Raw genomic sequence first — 21,448 nt, 5'->3', positions numbered from 1 at the left:
ACATTTTTGGGCATCCTTAGTTCAAGGTCAGGAGGCACATGTTCGGTAGGTTAAAATGGGAGACAGGAACATTTTGGGGCTTGCTCAGTTGTGTCATAAAGTTTTAGATGAAAAAAAAGGAAAGGACATTTTGAAGATGATTCAAATACTAATCCCATCTGGAAATACACTCAAAGACAGTCACAGAAAAAATGCTTAATCTGGACACTGTGGTGCAATCAAATTGACACGTAAAATTAATCATCACAGAGCACAATTGTTAGAGAAGTCAGAGCACTGTCAGCCTGTGGACTTGAGGAAGAGCTGACCAACCTGATGACCTTGCCAGGATCCCTTGGGAAACAAAGCAAGTGTCTACATGCATAAAGCAGCTATGGAACTCTGACCTGACCTACCCTAAGGAACTTCTCCCTTTCTTTCACCACTCAAGGTGAAATAGGCCGAACAATTGATGCCACCCCTGCTAAAATCCACTTTAAAGACTCTACAGCTTTCTCCACCAGCGACAAACTGTTGTAAGGCCTAATGCAAAGCGAGGATTACAAACTATCTGCTATCAATCTTCTATACTGTTTCTATGAATGGCAGATGCTTTCAGTAGACTTTATACATTTTTCTTAATGTTTTAATGATTAAATTTCCTTTTCAGCTTTTCAGTTTGAGATTAAAATGGAGCCTAAAATAAAAATCTTTATCTACTAGGGACCCTTAGATAGGCCTCTGTGAGAAGACCCTGACTGCTGTCCCCTACCAGTGCCCCTTTCTAGCTCAAAGCAACCAAAGAGTGGTCATTGTCCTTTTTCTATAAAGGCAGTTAGAGTTACTTCTTCAGAGGGGGCAGTGAGACAGAAAGACCCATGGAAACCTCCATTATGACCTCCCTGAGACTTTAAAGGGTGGAAAGAAGGAAAAGCAGAACTGACTAGAATAAGGACGGTATGAGGATTAGGGCATGGCCAGTCAGAACATTGCAGGCACAGCCAACCAGAATGCTGCTTCCTATACACTCAGTTAGCATAGAGATTGAGCAATGCCCCAGAAAAAATGAACACACACCTGACACCACGTCACTTTTCTGGCACCCTATCTTCAGATTTCTCCCAGACCTGGAGGCTCTACTATTTCCGACTTTTTTATGTCAGTAAACTCTCCCACTTTCTCACTCTTGTTGTCCATGAAGTTTATTCTTTGGCTTCATGAATACTAATCCTCCCTCTGGCTAATCACCTAAGCCAGCAAGGTTGAATGGGGGATTTCAGACCTACACAAATCTTCCATATCAATACCAGCCTTTTTTTTTTAAAGGGAAGTAAATTAAGACTTCCATTAAAAAAGAAACTCATTGTGCAACATATCACTTAGTCAAAAATCTTGAAATAGAATTGGTGTCTTATTTGTCATTTTTCACCTTCAATTAGTAAATGAATATTCCTTTTTAATAGAAGTGAAAAATTGCCATATTAAGCATAATGAAAATAAACTTTACTAATTCGGTAATTGTCACTTAAGAGCATAAAAGTTAGTGAGTTTTGTATGACCTCACATTTCTCTAAATAGCTCTTTAAATTATTAACTAAAATAATTGGAAAACATAATAATGAAAGCCATTTGGTTTTAACCCAAAACTTGTACTTTAATCATCAAGCTAATGACATAGCAAGAAAACAATCACATTAACACTTGAAGATTGACTTAGTTTACTGATAACAATATCGCGCACTCTTAAGTTAATTCCAGCAGAAAGTCTAAGAAATTCATTGATCAAACAAGCACATAAGCGAGAGTGCTAATGCACAGGACAGCTAGAAGAACGGCAAATGAACCTCTCATCTAAACTTCAAGCTAATAAAACAATAGAGAAGAGGGAGCCATTGTGAAAAATTTTAAAAGATCATTAATAAGATCATTGATACTTTATGGATTTTATACTTGTACAGCTTAAAGAATAAAGTAAACAAGAGAGTTTCAAAATATGCTTGAATTAAGAAATACTACATTGTAACATTTATTGGCAGTTCAGGTGTGTACACCTGAACTGTTTTATAACTAAATTTTTCATCCATGCCTGCTGTCTCTGGTTTTCAAAACATGAAATCATCCCACTGGAACACATCCATGGCACTTGTGCTCATGCTCGTTGTCAGTCTCTCAGGCAGGTGCCAGGTAAGCTATCCAGGACAGCCTCTTTCTGTCCATTTTGAGTTCTTTACTTGATACTGCAGAACAAGGGGGTAGATGCATCTTTGTTGTTTATATCTCTCTGGCTTCTCTTACTTCAAGCCTGGAATTTACCAATGCCTGGGGCTGTGGGAGGCATGGGGCAGTGGGAAGGATTTAGGCACTGTAGACACCATTAAAGTATCTAAAAAATGCTATGTGTAGAGTGTTGAAAAGAGGTCACTGTAGTGGGAACCCACCAGGTACTTGGAGTTGAACAAATTAGATCTTGTCAATGATGAAGTCTAAGAGTTTAAGCAAGAAAGTTCTCTAGAATACCTAGCTTTATAATTTGGGTGCCATGGTAGAAGAAAACACTTGAGGAAAAGTGACAATGGTTAAACTGGGCATGCTTAGATAGAAACTCTTGTGATATGCAACCTGCAGGTAGGAAAGACATCTAGAATTTGACTCAATGTGTCTTATTTGGGGCATAAATCCAGTCTTCTTTCTCTTCCCTGTCACCATTCAAAATAAAATCTACTTTATGAAATACTAAGTAGTTGATTAAAAAAAAGAGGAGTTAGAGTAGCCACAGGACTCTGGGCAGTCAGTGTTCAGCTGTATAAGGTTCAACTGAGTCTACCCTTCCCTCTATGCAGGATCCATTCATTGACTGTCTACCTATGTCTCTTTTACTAAATAAGAGTAAGAAAATGGGAACAAAGGCATTCAAAACTTAATTTACATAACAATAGTGTAATTACAATCACAATAACCTATTACATATTTTATGAATAACTATAAAAAAGGACCCAGAGTATCCAAACACAAGGTAATTTAAGATAATTTAAGGTAAGAGGAAAATTAATTATTCTGATGTATAGCCTAATTGTCACACAGTACCCCATAAAGATATACAATTAAAATTCTAAAAATTAATTTTTAAACACATGTTGATTGATTAGCCTATACTAATTATATAAAGTAATAGATTTCATTATGACATTTTCATACTTGCACATAACATACTGTGATCATATTCACTTCCTTTATTGCCAATTTTCTCCCGCTCTCTCTCTTCCTTTTCCCTTTCTACATTAAAAATTCTCCCCATTTTGCTTTCATGTTCTTTTCCTCTCTAAGTTCCACATATGAGAGAAAAACATGATATTTGTCTTTTTGATTCTGGATTACTTCTTTTAGCATTATATCTCCAGTTCCATTTTCCTGCAAAAAATACAACTTCATTCTTTATGGGTAAACCCAAACATATTGTGAATATACATCACATTTTCTTTATCTATTAACCTGTTGGTGGGCTTCAATTAAAAAATTTGGTGTAAATGTTGGGGATGTGGTTTGAGTGTGAGAATGCTTGCCTGTCAGGCTCGGAACTGAGTTCTACACCCCAAGAAAACCAAAAATAATAATAATGCTAAAACAATTTATAGGTTTTCACAATAAAATCTACATGTTACTCTTAAGGGTGCCTCTCATTTACCTTCATTCTCACCCATTTTCTTATGGCTTCTCTGCTTCCTTGCTGTTTTCAGTTCAGGCACTGCATAGAAATGACCACAGAGACAGAAAGACTTCATTTGTAACATTCCCTTTTCCTCTGCATTGTGGCTTAGAACTTTTCAAAGTGTTAGTTTGCTTGTTATGACATGGAGCTAGTATCATATTCCCAACAGGAAAGTTAGAGAATTACATTACTTTGTAACACTAAACTCCCTTGGTTCAGTGTTCAACATCAGTGTTTTTCAGAGCTCCTCAGTTAAAGAAACAGTGAAAGACTTGAGAATGCTGCCACAGTCAAGAGAAATGTCAAGTGCAGCAAGGGCAGCCCAGCATAAATTAGTCAACAAATCCTGGTGAATTAAAAAGAGAAAAATGTCTCAAGTCAAAGAGATTGTGTGCATAGAAGTTGACAGGTATGGGCCCACACCACGTGTGATGTCTCCAAAGTAGATGCAATGACAAGGGCTGATCTGCAGGCAGTTTGTTTAGGAAGTGATTCTGAGAAACCAAATGAAAGGGTGGAAGCATGAAGCCTCAAGCAATGGAGAATGTGGTAAAGAGCAAGCTACTACTGACAGCAACTGGGACTCAGGCCCACTGGGGACTTTCTGAGGAACCTTTAGAGGACTCATTTAGACAGAGGCTTAGCGTCATCTACAGTCTCTCATTATAATAAATGTGCCCTCAAGGTTGTTAAAATCTCAGGACTTGTGAACTTTTCTACCCCTGGAATCAATATGTTCCAAATAGGAGAGGATGCCCTCAAAAGAGTGAGGGGAGAGGCGAGTTTCCTAGGATGAATCTGTTAGCAGGTGTGAGGCTTGTCCATCCCAGTTCAGGGAAATCAGAGGCTGAGTGCATATTAAGAGTCAGGACTCAGCCTCCTCTATTTCAGGTTAGTTGGGAGAGACCACACTACAAGGCCAAAGTTGATCTAATAAGTTGATTTTATGCTTTAAGAATGTGTAAAATACATTCCAGAAAGATATATAAAATGTTTAAAAAATAGAAATAATTGGTGGTAAAATAAAAAATTTCACTTATTTTGTAATTCACATATAAAATCTGTCTTGCTTCCTGTTCATATGCACCACCTACGCTTAGATGCATAAATTAGTCAATAAATCCTTGTGAATGAAAATGAGAAAAATGTCTCAAGTCAAAGAGATTGTGTACAAAGAAGTTGAAGGCTGTGGGCCCCCACCATATGTGAGCTCTCTAAAAAGGAATTTATTACAGAGCAGTAAGTATGATTTAAATCAGAAAAATTGCTAAAATGATCAACAAACAAATGAGCAAGTGAAAAAGGAAAACAGCGCTCAATGTTCACACTTGTAGCCCTTGTTTGTGAAGCTCATGCTCTGTGTTCGATATGTGATCAATGATGAGCAAAACAGGCCCAGTCCACATGGAACTGAGAGATGTGCAGGGAAACCCTCAGAAAACAAATCATCATCACTCTTGACACCAGATGGTGAGGAAAGCTTAAAACTGGAGATGAGAGCCAAGATGTATCAAGAAAATATGGGCAAAACGAAGGTAAGGCATGCCAGTAAAGGATTAAATCAAGCACTATTAGACAAAAATAACGAACTAGAAAGCTCTTATTATACACGTGTAAAAGTGCATGCTATAGGAAGTTTATGTCACAGTTTGAAAGCACCAAAAGAAACATTTCTGAAATAAATATTGGAAAATTTCCTTGACATAGTGTATAGTACAGCTTTCAGATGTTGACAGACCAAGTAAACAACAAAACAAGGAAGCATCAATGCATGTTTGACTTACAGTCAGAGTAGGATGTACATTATATACATTCTCCTTGTATCCATAAAATATTTACAAAACATACTCACATTTGAAGGAAACTAATTGCCCAAAACTGGAGATTTATGATTTACCAAACCTCATTGCATCATTAGAAGAGGGATGGTTGTTAGTTTTAAGAAAAGAAGTTGGAAAATGGGCTGTGGTAAATTTTAATGAGGCAGATATTAGGAGGAAGAGAATGTGGGTACAGAATCTCCTCTAGTCAATGGGTCTGCATTTGCAAAGTGCCTCTCATTCATCTGCATGACAGTGTTACTGAAGCATAGTTTTTCATCCTGAAAATGGGAATATTAAAAAGATACATGTAAATGGGCCAGAGAAGCTCATCAGGGTCTCTGTGGGGGAGGATATAGTGTTCTCCTGCTTCCTGTCTCCTGAGACAAATGCTGAGGCCATGGAAGTGCAGTTCTTCAAAGATCACTTCTCTGACATAGTCCACCTCTATCAGGATGGGGAAGACAAGGAATATATGTAGATGCCAGCCTATCAAGTGAGAACAGAGCTGGTGAAGGACTTCATTGTGGATGGGCATGTGTTCCTGAGGCTGCAGAAAGTCACTCCCTCAGATGCTGGCCTGTATGGGTGCTGGTTCAGCTCCCAGACTCATGAGCAGGAGGCCATCTGGGAACTGCAGGTAACAGGTCAGTTGCTGATTTCAGAAAACTCATACCTTCCTTGTCTTGTAGAGTCATCCTGGAATTTATAGACAGTTTTAAGAAAGAGATGATTTTTATATCATTTCCTTAGCAGACAGTATACTTTGTGAGCCCTTTCTTATGTCTTGTATGTAGAGATCTATCATTTTATCATGTGTGTAAATTCATGTACCTACCACATCACATCATTGAACAAATTTTCACCACAGTTTCTCTCTCTGGTGCCCTTTTATAGTCACACCCTCCTCAATCACCACCATCCTCTACCCCACAAATCAGTAATCTGCTCATCAGTGTAATTTTGACAGTTCAAGAATGTTATTAATGATGGAGTCATACTGCATGTGACCTCTTGAGACTGGCTTCTTCATTCAGCTTAGTGACTTTGAGATCCATCAAAATTGTTGCTTATATCAGTAATTCACCCTTTAGATGCTGAATACAATCATGAGTAGGATTTTCCGTGAACATAAATTTTCATTTTTCTGAGAAAAATGGCCAAGTGTGAATTACTGGGAAGTATGATAAGTGTATGTTTAAGATTTTTTCCTTTTAATTCAAAGCGTATCTTTGCAACTTTGAGATTACAGAACAAAATACTATAAACTGTGAAGTTAGTAAAGAACAGAAATTTTATTTCTCACAGTCTAAAAGTTGAAAATGCAAGATTATGGTGCAGTAAGGTTAGGTTATGGTGAGAACCCTTATTCAGGTTGCAACCTATGGACTTTCTATTGTAATTTTATAAGGCACCAAGTCCCTGGAATCCCCATTTATGAGTGTTCCAACCTCATGACCTAGTTAACTTCCAATGTTATAATTTTAAGCTTTCCATTATATTTTAGATGTCCTTCATATTTTTCCCTGATTTAATTGCTCTGGCTGAAACTTTCAGTGTTCTCTTGAACAGAAACTTCAAAAAGTGTTCATCATTGTCAATATCCTGATCTTAGAGGGAAAATTTTAGCTCTTTCCCATTGAGCATGATGTTCACTGTGGGTTTGACACATATGGCCTTAATTATGTTAAGAAACATTCCTTCTCTTCCTAGTTTTTTGAGTATTTTTAAGATGACAATGTATTGAATATTATCAAATGACTTCTTTTGCACTAGTTAAGATAACCACTTGTTTTTCTTCCTTTATTCTGTTAATGTGCTGTGTTATCTTACATTGAATCATGAATAGGTATTGAAGTTTTAAAAATACTTATAATGCATAAAATTATTGTATACTTCTTATTCTTTAATTTTGTGATATGTTGGATTATATAAATTGAATTTTGAATGTTGCATCACCTTTCCTACCTAGGGTAACTCCCAATTGGTTATATTACATAATTTTATATGCACTGCTTAAATTGATTTATTAATATTTTTCAAAGACTTTGCCTTCCAAAATGAATCTGCAAGCATTTTCTTCTCTTCTACTTGTTAGGAAATATTGTGTAAATTTTTCAATTACTGTTCTTTATCTTATTTCTTATTGTCTTTGAGTGTTATGAGCTTTCTTTGTTTTGAAAACTGTTTTTTAGTTTTGGACAGTATAGGGGTTTAAACTCAAGACTTCAAGACTGCCTCAAGACCCTACCATCTGAACAGTGTCCTGAACACATAACTGTTCTTTAAATGTTTTCTTGTCCTTGCCAGTGAAACCATCTTGAAATTTAAAAATCTTTAATATGACATTTCAAGTTATAAATCAGACATTTTCAGTGATTATACAACTATTCAGATTACATATGTCAACATGACTAAGTTTTGGTGGTTTGTGGTTTTTAAGGAATTAGTGTATTTCTTCCAAGTTGTCAAATATATGAGTATAAAATCTTTCCTAGTATATCTTATTATACTTTTAATGACTGCATGATCTGTAGTGAAGTTTCCTGTTTTATTTCTGATATTTGCAATGTTTATAGTCTTGTTTTCATCTTTATCACTTTTCCTAGAGGCTTGTCATTCTTACTAATTTTAAGAAGAACCGTATTTTTCTCACTGATTTTTCTTCCCTATTTGAAGTTTTGTTGATTTTTGCTTTTATCTTCATTAGTTTCTTTCCTCTATTATTATCCCTGTGTCTCTCTACCTCCACTGTGTTATTCAAGAGCTTTCAGTGTGTTCACTGTGCCATCCTTGTATATTGGAGCAGTACATTTGGATATTATTCCCTATCATTCTCTTTTCCTCTCCCACATCTCTAAGTCCTGCAAACAGTTCCACTATATATATATATATATATATACATATGTGTGTGTGTGTGCATAGATATGATCAAATATTTATTTTTGTACAAATTTATCTTTATCTTTCATGTCTAAATTCAACATTTGAGGGAGAACATTCAACCTTTGTGCTTCTGAACCTGATTTATTTTGTTAATATGAGGATACCCAGTTCCATCTATTTACCTGCAAAAGTCATACGTTCATTCTTCTTTATATCTGAATACTGCATTGTATATATATATATACTGGAGTTTGAACTCAGGGCTTCACATTTGCTAAGTGAGAGTTCCACTTCTTGAGTCATATATCCATTCCCTATGCCATGTTTTTGAGCCTATCACTTTGTATAGTTTTCTTAGCAGTTGCTCTGAATATTATGGTACATAAAATTTATCACAATTTATTGATACTGACTTTATCAATATTTTACTTTGTGTTAATGTGGAAGCCTTACTTTCTCTTGATTCCTTTATGTTCTCTACCTTTGAATTAATGTTGTATTGACAATTTCTTATACATACATTCAGTATCACATCAGATATACATACATTCAGTATCAGATTCATCAAAATCATAAGAAATTCAAGGTGATCTATTGTGTGTACCTTTATTTTTCTTGCTTTCATTGGTTTTTATTCCTTAAGGATGTTCTAAAATTCCTTTCTTTATCATTTCCTTTCAATTTGAGAAATTTCCTTTAGTCTCCTTTAAGGCTTGTTTGATTGAAACAAATTCTCTTTTTCTCCAACAGGAGAATGTCCTGACAGTTCTCTTCTTTCAGTAGTTTGAAAATATTGGACTGTTTTTTTAGGCCTCCAAGATTTCTGTCATTCCAAAGTAAATTTCTTTACATATAATGCACAGTTTCTTTCTGGTTGCTTTCCAGACTTTTTCTTTATCTTTAGTTTTTCATAGTTGAACTATACTAAGTCCAGGTGTGAATTAATTTTGATTTTTCTTATTCAGTATTCACTCAGCTTTTTTGAGCTGTAGTTTATGCATTTTCACCAAATAAAAAATTTGTCAGGCACAATTTCAGCAAGTTTTTTTTTTTAGAATTCTTCATTGTATGTTCTGTCCTCTGGGATTCTGATGATATAATGTTGAATACTTTGATATTTCCCTACAGTCCCCTGAGGGCATATTTTTAAGGATGTTTTGATTCCTTGTTGTTAAAATTCAGTTTGTATATTCAAATTCACAGATTATTTCCTCTATCAGATCTACTTTACCATGGATCCCAATCAGCATATTTTAATTTGTTATTTTATTTTTTAGTTATAGAATATCATATGATTTTTATTTTAATATTTTTGTAAGCTCTTCTAAATTTTCATGTTTCAAGAGCTATTATAATCTTCAATACATTTATCTACTAATATAATAATTATAATTATGATTATTATTTAATAATTACAATAATAATAATTCTTAGTGTGTTTTGTACTCAGGACCTAGTGTTTGCTAGGCAATTGCTCTACCACTGAAACCATGTCTTCAGCCCTTTTAGCTTTCACTTGTTTTTCAGATAGCATCTCATGCTTTTGCCTAGGATAACCAAGGACCACAATCCTATATCCACCTCCCAAATAACTGGGACTGCATGCATGCACCACCACACCTGGTCTATAATCATTTACTGAAGCATTTTTGTTGTTACTTAAACTCTTTGTCAGATAATTTCTGGCATTGGAATAATTTTGTTTTGGTATCAGTTTATTGTCTATTCTCAATGAAGTTGACATTTTTCTGGTTTTAGAACAATGGATGATATCTTTTGAAAGGTAGACATTTTAGATATTATGTCATGATACACTGGATTTTTTATTATTATTTTTGTTATACTGGGTATGGGGTACATAGGGGTATTTGCAAAATACACTAGATCTTATTTAAAGCTTTTATTTAATCAGCAAATCACTGTTTTAGGTTTAGTACTTAGATTCTGGTCTTTCTTTTTATCAGGTGTGGTTCAAAGACAATTTTTTGTTAATTGTTTATACATTTATTCATATGGGTATACATTGTTTGGGCTGTTTCTCCCCCCTGTCCCCTGCCCCCACCCCAGCCCTTCTCACTTCCAGGCAGAACCTGTTCTACCCTCCTCTCCAATTTTGTTGAAGAGAAAACATAAGAGATAATAAGAAAGAAATAGAGTTTTTGCTAGTTTGAGATAAACATTGCTATACAGAGAGATTCCTAGCATTGCTTTCATGCACATGTGTATTACAACCCACATTGATTCATCTCTACTAGACCTCCTCACTACTTCCCGGTCATCTTCCCATAGTGGCCTCAGCCAGTTTAAGATTACTGTATGAGCTCCTCTACAGTGGGCACATCAAACACTTTCAAGGTTTATGTTTCCTTCCCTTATCCTGTTCCTCCCATGTGTGTGTGTGTGTGTGTACTCTCCCCTTAGTTTGTGACCATATCCAATAATATTTCTGCATTTGTTTTATGTCTGTAATCTGCAAATGAGAGAGAACATGTGATTTTTTTGGCCTTCTGAGCTTGATTAACTTTGCTTAAGATGATGTTTTCCAATTCCATTCATTTGCTTGCAAATGAGAAAACTTCATTCTTCTTTGTGGCTGAGTAAAATTCCATTGTGTATAAATATCACATTTTCTTAATCCATTTGTTGGTAGTGGGGCATCTTGGCTGTTTCCATAACTTGGCTATTGTGAATAGTGCTGCAATAAACATGGGTGTGCAGATGCCTTTGTAATAACCTGAGTCCATTCCTTTAGGTATATCCTTAGGAGTAGTATTGCTGGATCATATGAGAGATCTATGTTCAGTTTTTTTAAGAAGCCTCCATATTGTTTTCCAGAGTGGTTGCACTATCTTGCATTCCCACAAGCAGTGTATGAGTGGTCCTTTTTCCCGGAAGCCTTGCCAATATGTGTGTTGGAGGTGTTTTTATTTGTTTATTTATTCACATGTGCATACATTATTTGGGTCATTTCTCCCCCTTCCCCCCCCAACTCTCTCCCCCCTCCCCTTTGCTTCAAGGCAGAACCTGTTCGTCCCTTATCTCTAATTTTGTTGAAGAAAAGACATAAGCATAATAAGAAAGACAAAGTGTTTTTGCTAGTTGAGTTAAGGATAACTGTACAGAGAGATTCCTAGCATTGATTCCATGTACAAATATGTTACAACCCAAGTTGATTCATCTCTAACTGATCTTTACACTGGTTCCTGATCCCCTTCTCATGTTGACCACTGTTGCTTTAAGGTTTCTGTATTAGTTCCTTTGGAGTGCGGACATCAAACACTTTCATGTTTGTGTGTTTTTGATGATTGCATTTCCTTTAAGGTCAGGGATGGTGAGCATTTTTTCAAGTGTTTTTTGGCCATTTAGATATCTTCCTTAGAAAAATTCTGTTTAGTTCAGTTGCCCACTTCTTTATTGGTTCATTGATTTTTGGGGAGCTTAGTTTTCTGAGTTCTCTGTATATTCTGGTTATCAGAACTTTCTGTGATGTATAGCTAGCAAATATTTTCTCCCATTCTGTGGGTGGTATCCTCAATTTAGAGACTATTTCTTTTGTTGTGCAGAAGCTTTTAAATTTTATGTAGTCCCGCTTTTTCCATCTTTTCTCTTAGTTTCTGGGCTGCTGGAGTTCTACTGAGGAAGTCCTTTCCTATAGCCATTGCTTCCAGAGTATTCCCTGCTCTTTCCTGTACTAACTTCAGAGTTTCAGGTCTGATATTAAGGTCCTTAATCCATTTTCAGTTGATACCAGTATGGGGTGATAGGCATGGATCTAGTCTCAGTTTTCTGCAGGCAGATAACCACTTTTCCCAGCGACATTTATTGAAGATGCTGTCTATTCTCCATCATATGTTTTTGGTGCCTTTGTCAAAAATAAGGCGGACATAGCTGTGTGAATTCATATCCGGGTCCTCTATTGTGTTCAACTGGTCTTCATATCTGTTTCTGTGCCAGTACCATGCTGTTTTTGTTGCTATGGCTCTGTAATGTAATATGATGTTGGATATTGTGATACCTCCAGCATTGCTCTTTTTGCTGAGTATTGCCTTGGCTATTTGTGGTCTCTTGTGTTTCCAAATGAACTTTAGGGTAGAGTTTTCAATCTCTGTGATGAAAGTCATTGGGATTTTGATGTAGATTGCTTTTGGTAATATATACATTTTTACTATGTTGATTCTACCAATCCATGAGCACAGGAGATCTTTCCACCTTCTGTAGTCTTCCTCAATCTCTTTCTTCAGAGGTTTGTAGTTCTCCTTATAGAGGTCGTTCACATCTTTTGTTAAGTTTACTCCTAGGTATTTGATTTTTTTTTGAAGCTATTGTAAATGGAATTGTTTTCCTATATTCTTTCTCAATTTGTTCATTGTTAGTGTATAGAAAGTCTACTTATTTTTGTAAGTTGATTTTGTATCCTGCTACATTACTGAAGCTGTTTATGGTGTCTAGGATTTTTTGGGTAGAGTTTATTGGGTCTTTGAGGTATAGGATCATGCAAAGACAATTTTTAAACAGCTTTTGTTGTTTCCATATACTTAGATAATTTGCAAATCCTGGGATTCTTACTGAGTACTTCTATTGCTGCCCTTAGAAATAGGATCTGCTTCTCCAGGGTGAGACTTCCTGTATCTCTAGGTGAGTCCTGTGGGGGAGAAGTGAGACTGCCTGAGACAACTCTTGTGTAGGGAGCAGTTAATAAGCTCTCAGTTGCAGTATTGTTCCTTCCATCCTTGGACACCTGCCATTCACCTTCCTCTTCCCTTCTCATAGTTGCCCTATGGTTGCCCTTTGTGTTATTTCCAAGGTTTACAATTTTACTTAAATGATCAGAGAGAGATGAGTCTACACTGTGTTAAATGGACCCCTTCCTTACAATCTACATGACTCCTTCATCCATTCCTTCTATTAACATTTACAAGACTGTGTGAATTGGGCAAGACATAGAGAATTGCCTAAAATGGCAAACTTCTGTCTGGTGTGGGGAGATGGATAATAACAAATAATCAAATAGGTTTTAATTCTATAACGAGTGCTATCCTTAGTGTCCAAATAAGAAATGGAAGTTAAGCTAAACCCTCATTGGATTTAATTAGTCCTTTGAATTAAACTCCTAAACAATTCCTGTGCCCATCTCTCCTTTCTAATAGTCTTCCACATCTCTTGCCCTTTTCATCTCATCTGCGTGAGACAATGACATGGCTGGCTGGTCATTCTTCTCTTTAGGAATCCCTGAAACCCTATTTCATGATGCTTCAGAGTAGCTCTCTAAGATAATGATCAAGTCATATCTACCACCTGATGGAAACCAGTCAATAGGCCTATAGTAGTTTCAGTACCTACAGTGCTTAAAACATATGCTCCACATTCCTTGGGTCAGTGCATTCATTCCATGCTTTAGTATGATTCTGTGCTAGCCTCAGATATCATTTCAAATCCTTCTCTTCCTGCACACTTCAGTCAAGAAATACAAAATGCTAATAGGTATTTCTTGAAAGCACTTTAGCATATTCACTGTTGATTCCATGGTGTATACTTGCCACTTTCCTGGAATGCTTCTCTATCTCTTCTTCTTTTCCATCTAGAGAACAACATATATGTGATACAGCAGGGTACAAATGTCACCTCAAAGATACTATGATGTACTCTAATAGTCATTCATTTGCTTTATGTGTGCAAGAGAGACAAAAACAAATAGAGGCTAAGTTGTTTTGTGGATGGCTTGATGAACCTGGTTTATGACACCTGTGGCCTTGGGATAGGACCATTGTTTTCACTCTTTCTCTGTTTGCTCTGCAGAGATGGGCTCAACTCTTCTCATTTCCATTGTGGGATATGTTGGAGGAGGCATCCAGCTACTCTGTCAGTCCTCTGGTTGGTTATCCCAGCCCATAGTGAAGTGGAAAGGTCCAGAAGGACTTGAATTACCTGCAGACTCCAAAGTGAAGAAAGATGTACATGGTCTGTTTGGTGTGGAGACTTCCGTGACAGTTCAAGAAGATTTTGGGATCATACCATGTTCCATGCAACTCATTGACCAGAGTCCAGAAGTGAAATCTAGAATATTGATAGGAAGTGAGTAGAAAGGGGCAGATACATGTAGCACTTTTGAGGAAAAGAGTCTTTGACTCGGGATTGTTTAGTATTGTTTAGACAGTTGTCTAAACTCAATCCTAAGTTTTGAAAGTCAAAGTAAATGAGGGATAAAAAGAAAATCATAGACATTGATTAGGTGGAATCAGAATGGCTTACCACTCTTAGGATTCGATTTACATATTTTTTCACCATAAGTTCCCATGGGAGCTGTTTGGGATGGAAAAAGCAGAAAGGTGGGGGGGGTGAAAGAAGAGGGTGATGGGTGGGAATATGATCTAAGTATATTATGTGCATGTATGAAAATGTAACAAAGAAATCAATTAAAATGGTTTTTAAAAGGAGGGAGAGGAATAAGAAAGAGTAAGACAAAGTTAACAGAGGTGGTGAATATGATCAAAGTACATTATACACATGTATAGAGATACACAGTGAACACTTTTTATAATTAATATACACTAAAAATATCACTCCATGGGACACATCTCCAAACTTAATATGTACAAAACTTAATAAAAATAAATTTAACTTAAAATATATTACTTACATATTTTTATAAAAAGTCATGAGACTATAAAACAGAATAGAATAAAAATATAATTTGAGGAATGATTTTGAAAGTAATAGAACAATTAACGCTAACTGAACTATTCCAGTAATTACAATCAATGTGGAAAAGCTTAATTTGCCCGTTAAAACACAAAATTGTCAGAGTGGATGAAAATTACTAATTGTTTCATTCATAAGACAAAAGGTAAAACATTTGAACTATTTATTGAATCATAAAATGGAAATAAATATTTGAGACAAATATTATTCAAAGAAAAACCATAAGAGATATGTTAGTGCCACAAAAAGTTTTAAGAAAAATTTCTATAAATAGAATTATTTCATAAATATAAAAAGTTAATTCACCAGGGAAATGTAAACATTTAAAATGTAAGTGAATCTCAGATATTTAACACATATAAAACAATCATCCATGGAAATAGAAGGAAAATTGGCAAATTTTGTGTTCCAAAAGTGATTAGGTAAACACAAAGTTAGTAAAGTAGGGACAATTTGAATTGCATATGAATCAGCCTGAACTAATAATCATTAAAAGACTGTACCTCAAAAAAGTTTTTTTGCACTGTTGGGGATCAAACCCTGAGCCCTGTATATGCTAAGCATACACTGTATCATGGAGTACACCCCAAGGCCCCAAAACATTAAAGCACAGAGGGAACATTTACAAAATTTCACCAGGTATAGGCACATAAAATAGTTTTCAGAGGCTGGTGGAGTGGCTCAAGTGGTAGAGTGCCTGCCTAGAAAGTGTGAGGTCCAGAGTTCAAACCTTAGTACTATGAAAAAAAATGGTTTTCAGCAATTTTCCAGTATATACTGACATTGAGACGATGCTCTCTAATTACAATTAGTAAAAATAAGTTAAATTGCAATAAAATTATTATGTGTTTGTAAAAATTTAAATGTACTTATAAAAGAGGATAATCATCACGAAAGTAATTAGAAAACTCTAAGAACTAAATGGTAATTCAATTGCATTTATAATGTGTACAGCTAAAGTAGTTTTCTGAGTCAAAATTATATTCTTAACTGTTCATACTAGAAATGAAAAGGCTGAATTTTAATCTTTTAGGTTTTGATGTTTATCCCAGAACAAACTGTAAAAGAACAGAAAGATGGAAGTGATAAGGAGAATGATTTACAGAAACAAAAGGACAGTGCAGATTAACAGTTAAAATAAGATGTCTCGAAGTATTGTTCATTAACTAGCATAGAAAATAACTTGGAAGAGGTAAAACTAAATGCAGAGATACAGCAGAGAATACACTGGTCAGGTTACACAAGTGCATACCACTGACCTACAACCCGACCACAAGTAAAGAATTTATGTGGCATACAAGATGTTCAAGAATTTCCTAGACTCAGCCAAATAAGAAAAAAATGATATTTTTTTGTTTAGTATCTATCAAGACACACTCTATGGCTGTGATGAAAGAGCCTGTCACAATTATGGAAAAAGAGACAGACACATGGACCACTGGCACAGAACACATGTGCGAGCCTAAACAGAAACTTGATGTGAACAGATTGACACAGTGTGTAAGTCCATTAATAAATGATGCTGGCACAGTTGTTCATTTAGGAGAGAATGAAATAGATCCTCTATCTTATTTAGATAGAAAAAGAAAATCCAGGTAGTTCAAGACTTACTCAGAAATCCAAAGGTTTTTATTTCTTTGCTTTTTGTTTGTCGCAACAGGGTCTGGCCATTTAGCTTAGGCTGGCCTTGAACTTACAATCCTTCTGAGTGCTGAGGGGTGGCCAGAAATGCAAACTTTTAACATATAAAAGAAATTATAGAAAAATATTTTGGGATGCAAGAGGTTTCCTTAAATCTCAATCAAATGACCATTGTGGTTAAACACACATTAAGAGTTCTCACACTGTTTTTCAGAGGCATTTTTCCAGACTTCACACAGTTTAGTGACTTTTATTATACTGGAGACCTGCATTGCTGCCTTTGCTGTAGATATTTATATCAATAGGAAGAGGATTCCATTCTCCAAATCCTTAGGTAAGTGAGGGAGGGAGGAAGAAAGGAAGGTGACAGCTTTGGGCTCAAGAGTTGCATGATCTTGACCACAGAGATTAGTTCTCATCCTCCTCTGTGTATTACCAGGCTTTTCCTGCGTTTTCCAGATGTAAGGAAAGAATGATTTTTCAGAAGCTACAAGGCTGATAAATATTTCTGAGGATGACACCAAGTCTTCTTAAAAAAGAGTTCACTATATTTGAAAAGAATGTGTATGTGTAGGTGCGTAGAAGTTAAAGTGGACAAGATGAGGTAATATTCAGCCTCAAGAATAGTTTTCATCCCCAAGAGTCAATTTTCTCCTTTTTGGAGGCTATATTCCCCTCTGAGGGTGCATGCCATAATCCCACCTCCCCAACTCAGTCTACTTCTCCCTGATATCGTCCATTATTACAACCACAAGATTCGAGAGGTCCATCCATCTCTGCAGTGTGAATGATTCTCATATTTTGTTTGATTCCAGATAGAATTGCTCAGTACAGGGACTGGGAATTTGGCACAGGAGAGTTCTAGGAGAAACCCTGTCATTCAGACTCCCAGCTTGACCCACCTTAGTTGTGAGGCATGTTTGTTTTTGTAGCTTATACATTACTATGTTGAACCCTAAATGCTCTGTTTGTGTTTCAGGGAATATTTGGAAAAAAAGTGTAAGTATCTTATGTTTTGACCCTTCCACACACAGTTCTCCTGAGGCCTAGGTGGTTTGGCCATATGTTCCCAACTGTGTTTAACTCTGGACAGAAAGGTTGAGACATGACAGCAGTTGGTTTGCTTTCACCATTTGTTAATAAGAAAGCAATCCTTAGACATTTAGGAGTCTTTGTAAAAGATAAGATTTCTATTATCTAAAGAGAAACCAAAGTATTTTGGCTTTAGGATGGGAATCTAGGTATGGAAACATTCTACAGCTGTCTATAAATTTTGCCTATTGTTACATTTCATGTAGTAGAACAGTAGATTTTGTGAAAACTCTGAGGGCATGTGGACCCAGAATGCTGAGGAACCTATGGGGTATCTCCCCCTCTCCCTTGATTAGTTGAGCCTTTATCCAGGCTTGAATCACTACTGAATATTCTGCTTTCTTTCAGAGAAAATCAAGGAAAAACTCAGTAAGAGCACTGTCACTTGCAGAACCTTCCTCTCACTTACTTCTGGTGGCCCTGTTCTGTGATTTACTTCTCTTCTGTTTTTGGTTTCAGATTGGAAAGAGTATCACAGGCAGGAAAGTAAGTAAAGCCATTCCTCCTCACCCTCCATTTGTCTCTTTCTTTTATATCCCTGGGTTTATGAACTCACCTGAGGCCTATGGATCCCTAAAATGGCAACCTTGTGATGGGCTTCAAAGTTGTTGAGACTCTGAAATTTCAGTAAATACTGGGTGAGGCATGTTTTGAAAAGAGGTCTTACTGGTCTCAGCAGATTTCTGGTGAATCTGGGTCCCCAAAAGTGCAGTCACCTTGGTCTCTCTCCTCTCCCTGTCTCCTGCTCTCCACATAAGTAATGACATGCCTGCTCTGTCTGCTTGTTTTCAGAATGGACAGAGCCTGCAAACATGCAAGTACCAAGGGATGACAGGGTGGCAGTGGAACAGAGCCTTGGATGGGCATAGGAGAGGGAGCTGATGAGTGACAGATGTGGGGTTTCTGAGTGATATTGAAGGCCACATGATCTGCATATGATGAATCTGTGATTCACCCCATGGTGCACCTCACCACAGACATAATTCTCAGTCCAGATCTAGTATGCAAGATCAGTCAGGGTGGAGATCACAGACAAAGTTATAGGAAATTAAAGGCACTGGTGACTAGATAGGGTGCTGAACTGATGGAAAATTAAGTAAAGTGGACAGGAATGGATAGATGGGAAGAAATTGAATAGTCCTTTGAGGTATTATGAAACAAATAATGAATGTATATTTAGGGAGCATGGTGGGGTTAGGGTGATACACAAGCATGACCTCCCAGACTTTAAGTGTTAACGAGGCTCCAGGTTGTACTACAGTTGAGGAAAGGATCTGGAAAGATAGTTTGTAATGGACACATCTCCTAGACCTCACCTAATACCATCCTGAGTATGTTCTAGAAGGCAGAGTAACCTCTGGGCCTAGTTCAAGTTCCTGTCCCTCACAGTAACATATTCCCTTTCTCCTTTCCCTAATGTGACTAGTGAAGTTGAAGCTGACCCCAGACACAGCTCCACTCCAGCTCCACATTTCTGATGTGAAAACTGTATCTTATAAGGATATTCCTCAGTGTGTTTCCTACTTGGAGAAGAGACCTTTGAGAATGTGTGGTGGCTTCTCGGGGTTTCTGAGTAGGGAAGCATACCTGGTAAGTGATGGTTGGACACAGTAAAATGTCATGCGGGGAAGTGTGTGAGGATAAGCACAGACAGGAAGAAGCAGTATGTGAATTTGAATCCAATCAATGGGTACTGGATCCTTGGACAAGAAACAGAAAATTAGTATTTTGTAAACAATCCCAACAGAATCCATCTCTCCCTAAGTGTCAATCCCACACAAGTAGGTGTCTTCCTGGACTATGAGGTGGGACACTCTCACTCTTTAATACAGATGATCAGTCAGTCATTTACACTCTGACACATCAGTCTGAAGGGTTACTCAGGCCCTACATCCAGCGTAATGCATATGAGGTGAAAAATGTAGCTCCCATTGTCATATGTCCAGTGTCTCAGAGAAATAAGCTTTTTTTCAAATTGTCTCCAGACCCTCCCACATGGAAAATCAAACCTTCTATCAAAACATCCATTCCTTTCATCTGCAGGAATATGTCCCAAAAGAGTCACACTTCACACTCTCCTTTAGGTACTAAGGTTTCTTTCCCAGACCCAGAACCCTGCACAGCTTACAGAGATGGGTTTTAGGAAAGAGGACTGGTCCATCCATGTCAGCGATCACGTCTTTCTTGAGGTGTATAGTGAAGATGTTAGACATTGGTTTTAGTTTGTGAAAACTCCATCCACCTAAGAGATCTTGGATGAGTCACAACTTCTCATACTCCTTCCTTGTTAGTTGGAGACAGTAAGAATCACAATGAAGTATAAAGAGAAAATGAATGTGAATTATGCTTGCATTTTTTCAATGGCATAGTGTTTGCCAACGGTGTATTCATAAAGTGTATTTACCCTAAATGACCTCTATCTCACATTAAAATAATTTTCAAATAACTTATGGTGTAAGTATTAAGCATTTATTTCTGTGCAAGGCAGAAGAATTCAAGAGGAGTGAGCATTTCCTAACTTATTCTATAAGATCCACATGAACAATACCAAAATAGCCAAAGACATTATAGAAATAGAAAACAGAACTATAGATTCATGTCCCCAAAGAACACGAATAGAACATTATTAAATGAAATTTGAGTAAATCATATTTAACAATATATTCACCAGTTACTGTGGTACACACCTGATTCCCAGCAATTGGAAGACTGAGGCATGAAGATGATAAGTTTGAGGTCAGCCTAGACTCTACAGCAAGATTCTTTCTAAAAAAAAATAAGAAAGACAGAAAGGAAGGAAGGAAGGAAAACCCAATCTATTCAAGGACAATGAATTACTATTGAGTGTGATTTATCCTGTTAATACAGAATTGGAACACTAATAATCAATATCAGGCAGTATAACTCATCACATTCACAAGAACCATGATACAAAGAACACTTGAATGGCTTTTAAGGTTATTGTATTGAGTGAAAAAAATAGTTATCTCAAATGATTATACATGGCATGGTCTTATTTATAAAATATTCTAAAAATGTACAGAAATGGAGAACAGATAAGTGGTTGACAAATGTTGGAAAAGTAAACGGTGGGTATCCACATAAAGAGGAATCATGAAGGAGTTCTTTTATGATGATGGATCCATATTTTGATTAAGAAGATGGCTATGAACTATACAATAATAAAATTTCATAGAACTGTAATACTGTCTAAGTATTGTGCCAATGTTAATTTCCTGCTTTGAATAATGTACTACAATTATGTAATATATTACCATTGGAGGGTATTTTTGCAACTCCTGTGACATTGTTTTTTTTTTATTGCTCTGTAGGGTGTTTCTCTATTTTAGACCAGATAATTGTTGTTTTATTTTATTTTATTATTCATATGTGCATACAAGGCTTGGGTCATTTCTCCGCCCTGCCCCCACCCCCTCACTTACCACCCACTCTGCCCCCTCCCTCTCCCCCCACCCCCTCAAAACCCAGCAGAAACTATTTTGCCCTTATCTCTAATTTTGTTGAAGAGCGAGTATAAGCAATAATAGGAAGGAACAAAGTTTTTTCCTGGTTGAGATAAGGATAGCTATACAGGAAGTTGACTCACATTAATTTCCTGTACGTT

General features: G+C 36.5%; 1 protein-coding gene and 1 pseudogene across 1 annotated transcript in view; both read left to right on the top strand.

Moving 5' to 3' along the window:
- Positions 1 to 5,037: 5,037 nt before the first annotated feature.
- On the top strand, positions 5,038 to 16,219 carry LOC141417947 (butyrophilin-like protein 8; annotated as a pseudogene).
- A 251-nt stretch (positions 16,220 to 16,470) lies between these two features.
- LOC109678581 (butyrophilin-like protein 3) overlaps positions 16,471 to 21,448 on the top strand; it is a 46,098-nt gene continuing 41,120 nt past the window's right edge. The window contains exons 1-2 of the mRNA XM_074057409.1: positions 16,471 to 16,590; positions 18,283 to 18,309. Of these exons, the coding sequence (XP_073913510.1) occupies positions 16,471 to 16,590; positions 18,283 to 18,309 (147 nt within the window). The remainder of the gene's footprint in view (positions 16,591 to 18,282; positions 18,310 to 21,448) is intronic.

This window comes from Castor canadensis, chromosome 16 (genome assembly GCF_047511655.1).
Source record: "Castor canadensis chromosome 16, mCasCan1.hap1v2, whole genome shotgun sequence".
Lineage (NCBI taxonomy): Eukaryota > Metazoa > Chordata > Mammalia > Rodentia > Castoridae > Castor > Castor canadensis.
This window is presented reverse-complemented; position numbering and strand designations above follow the sequence as displayed.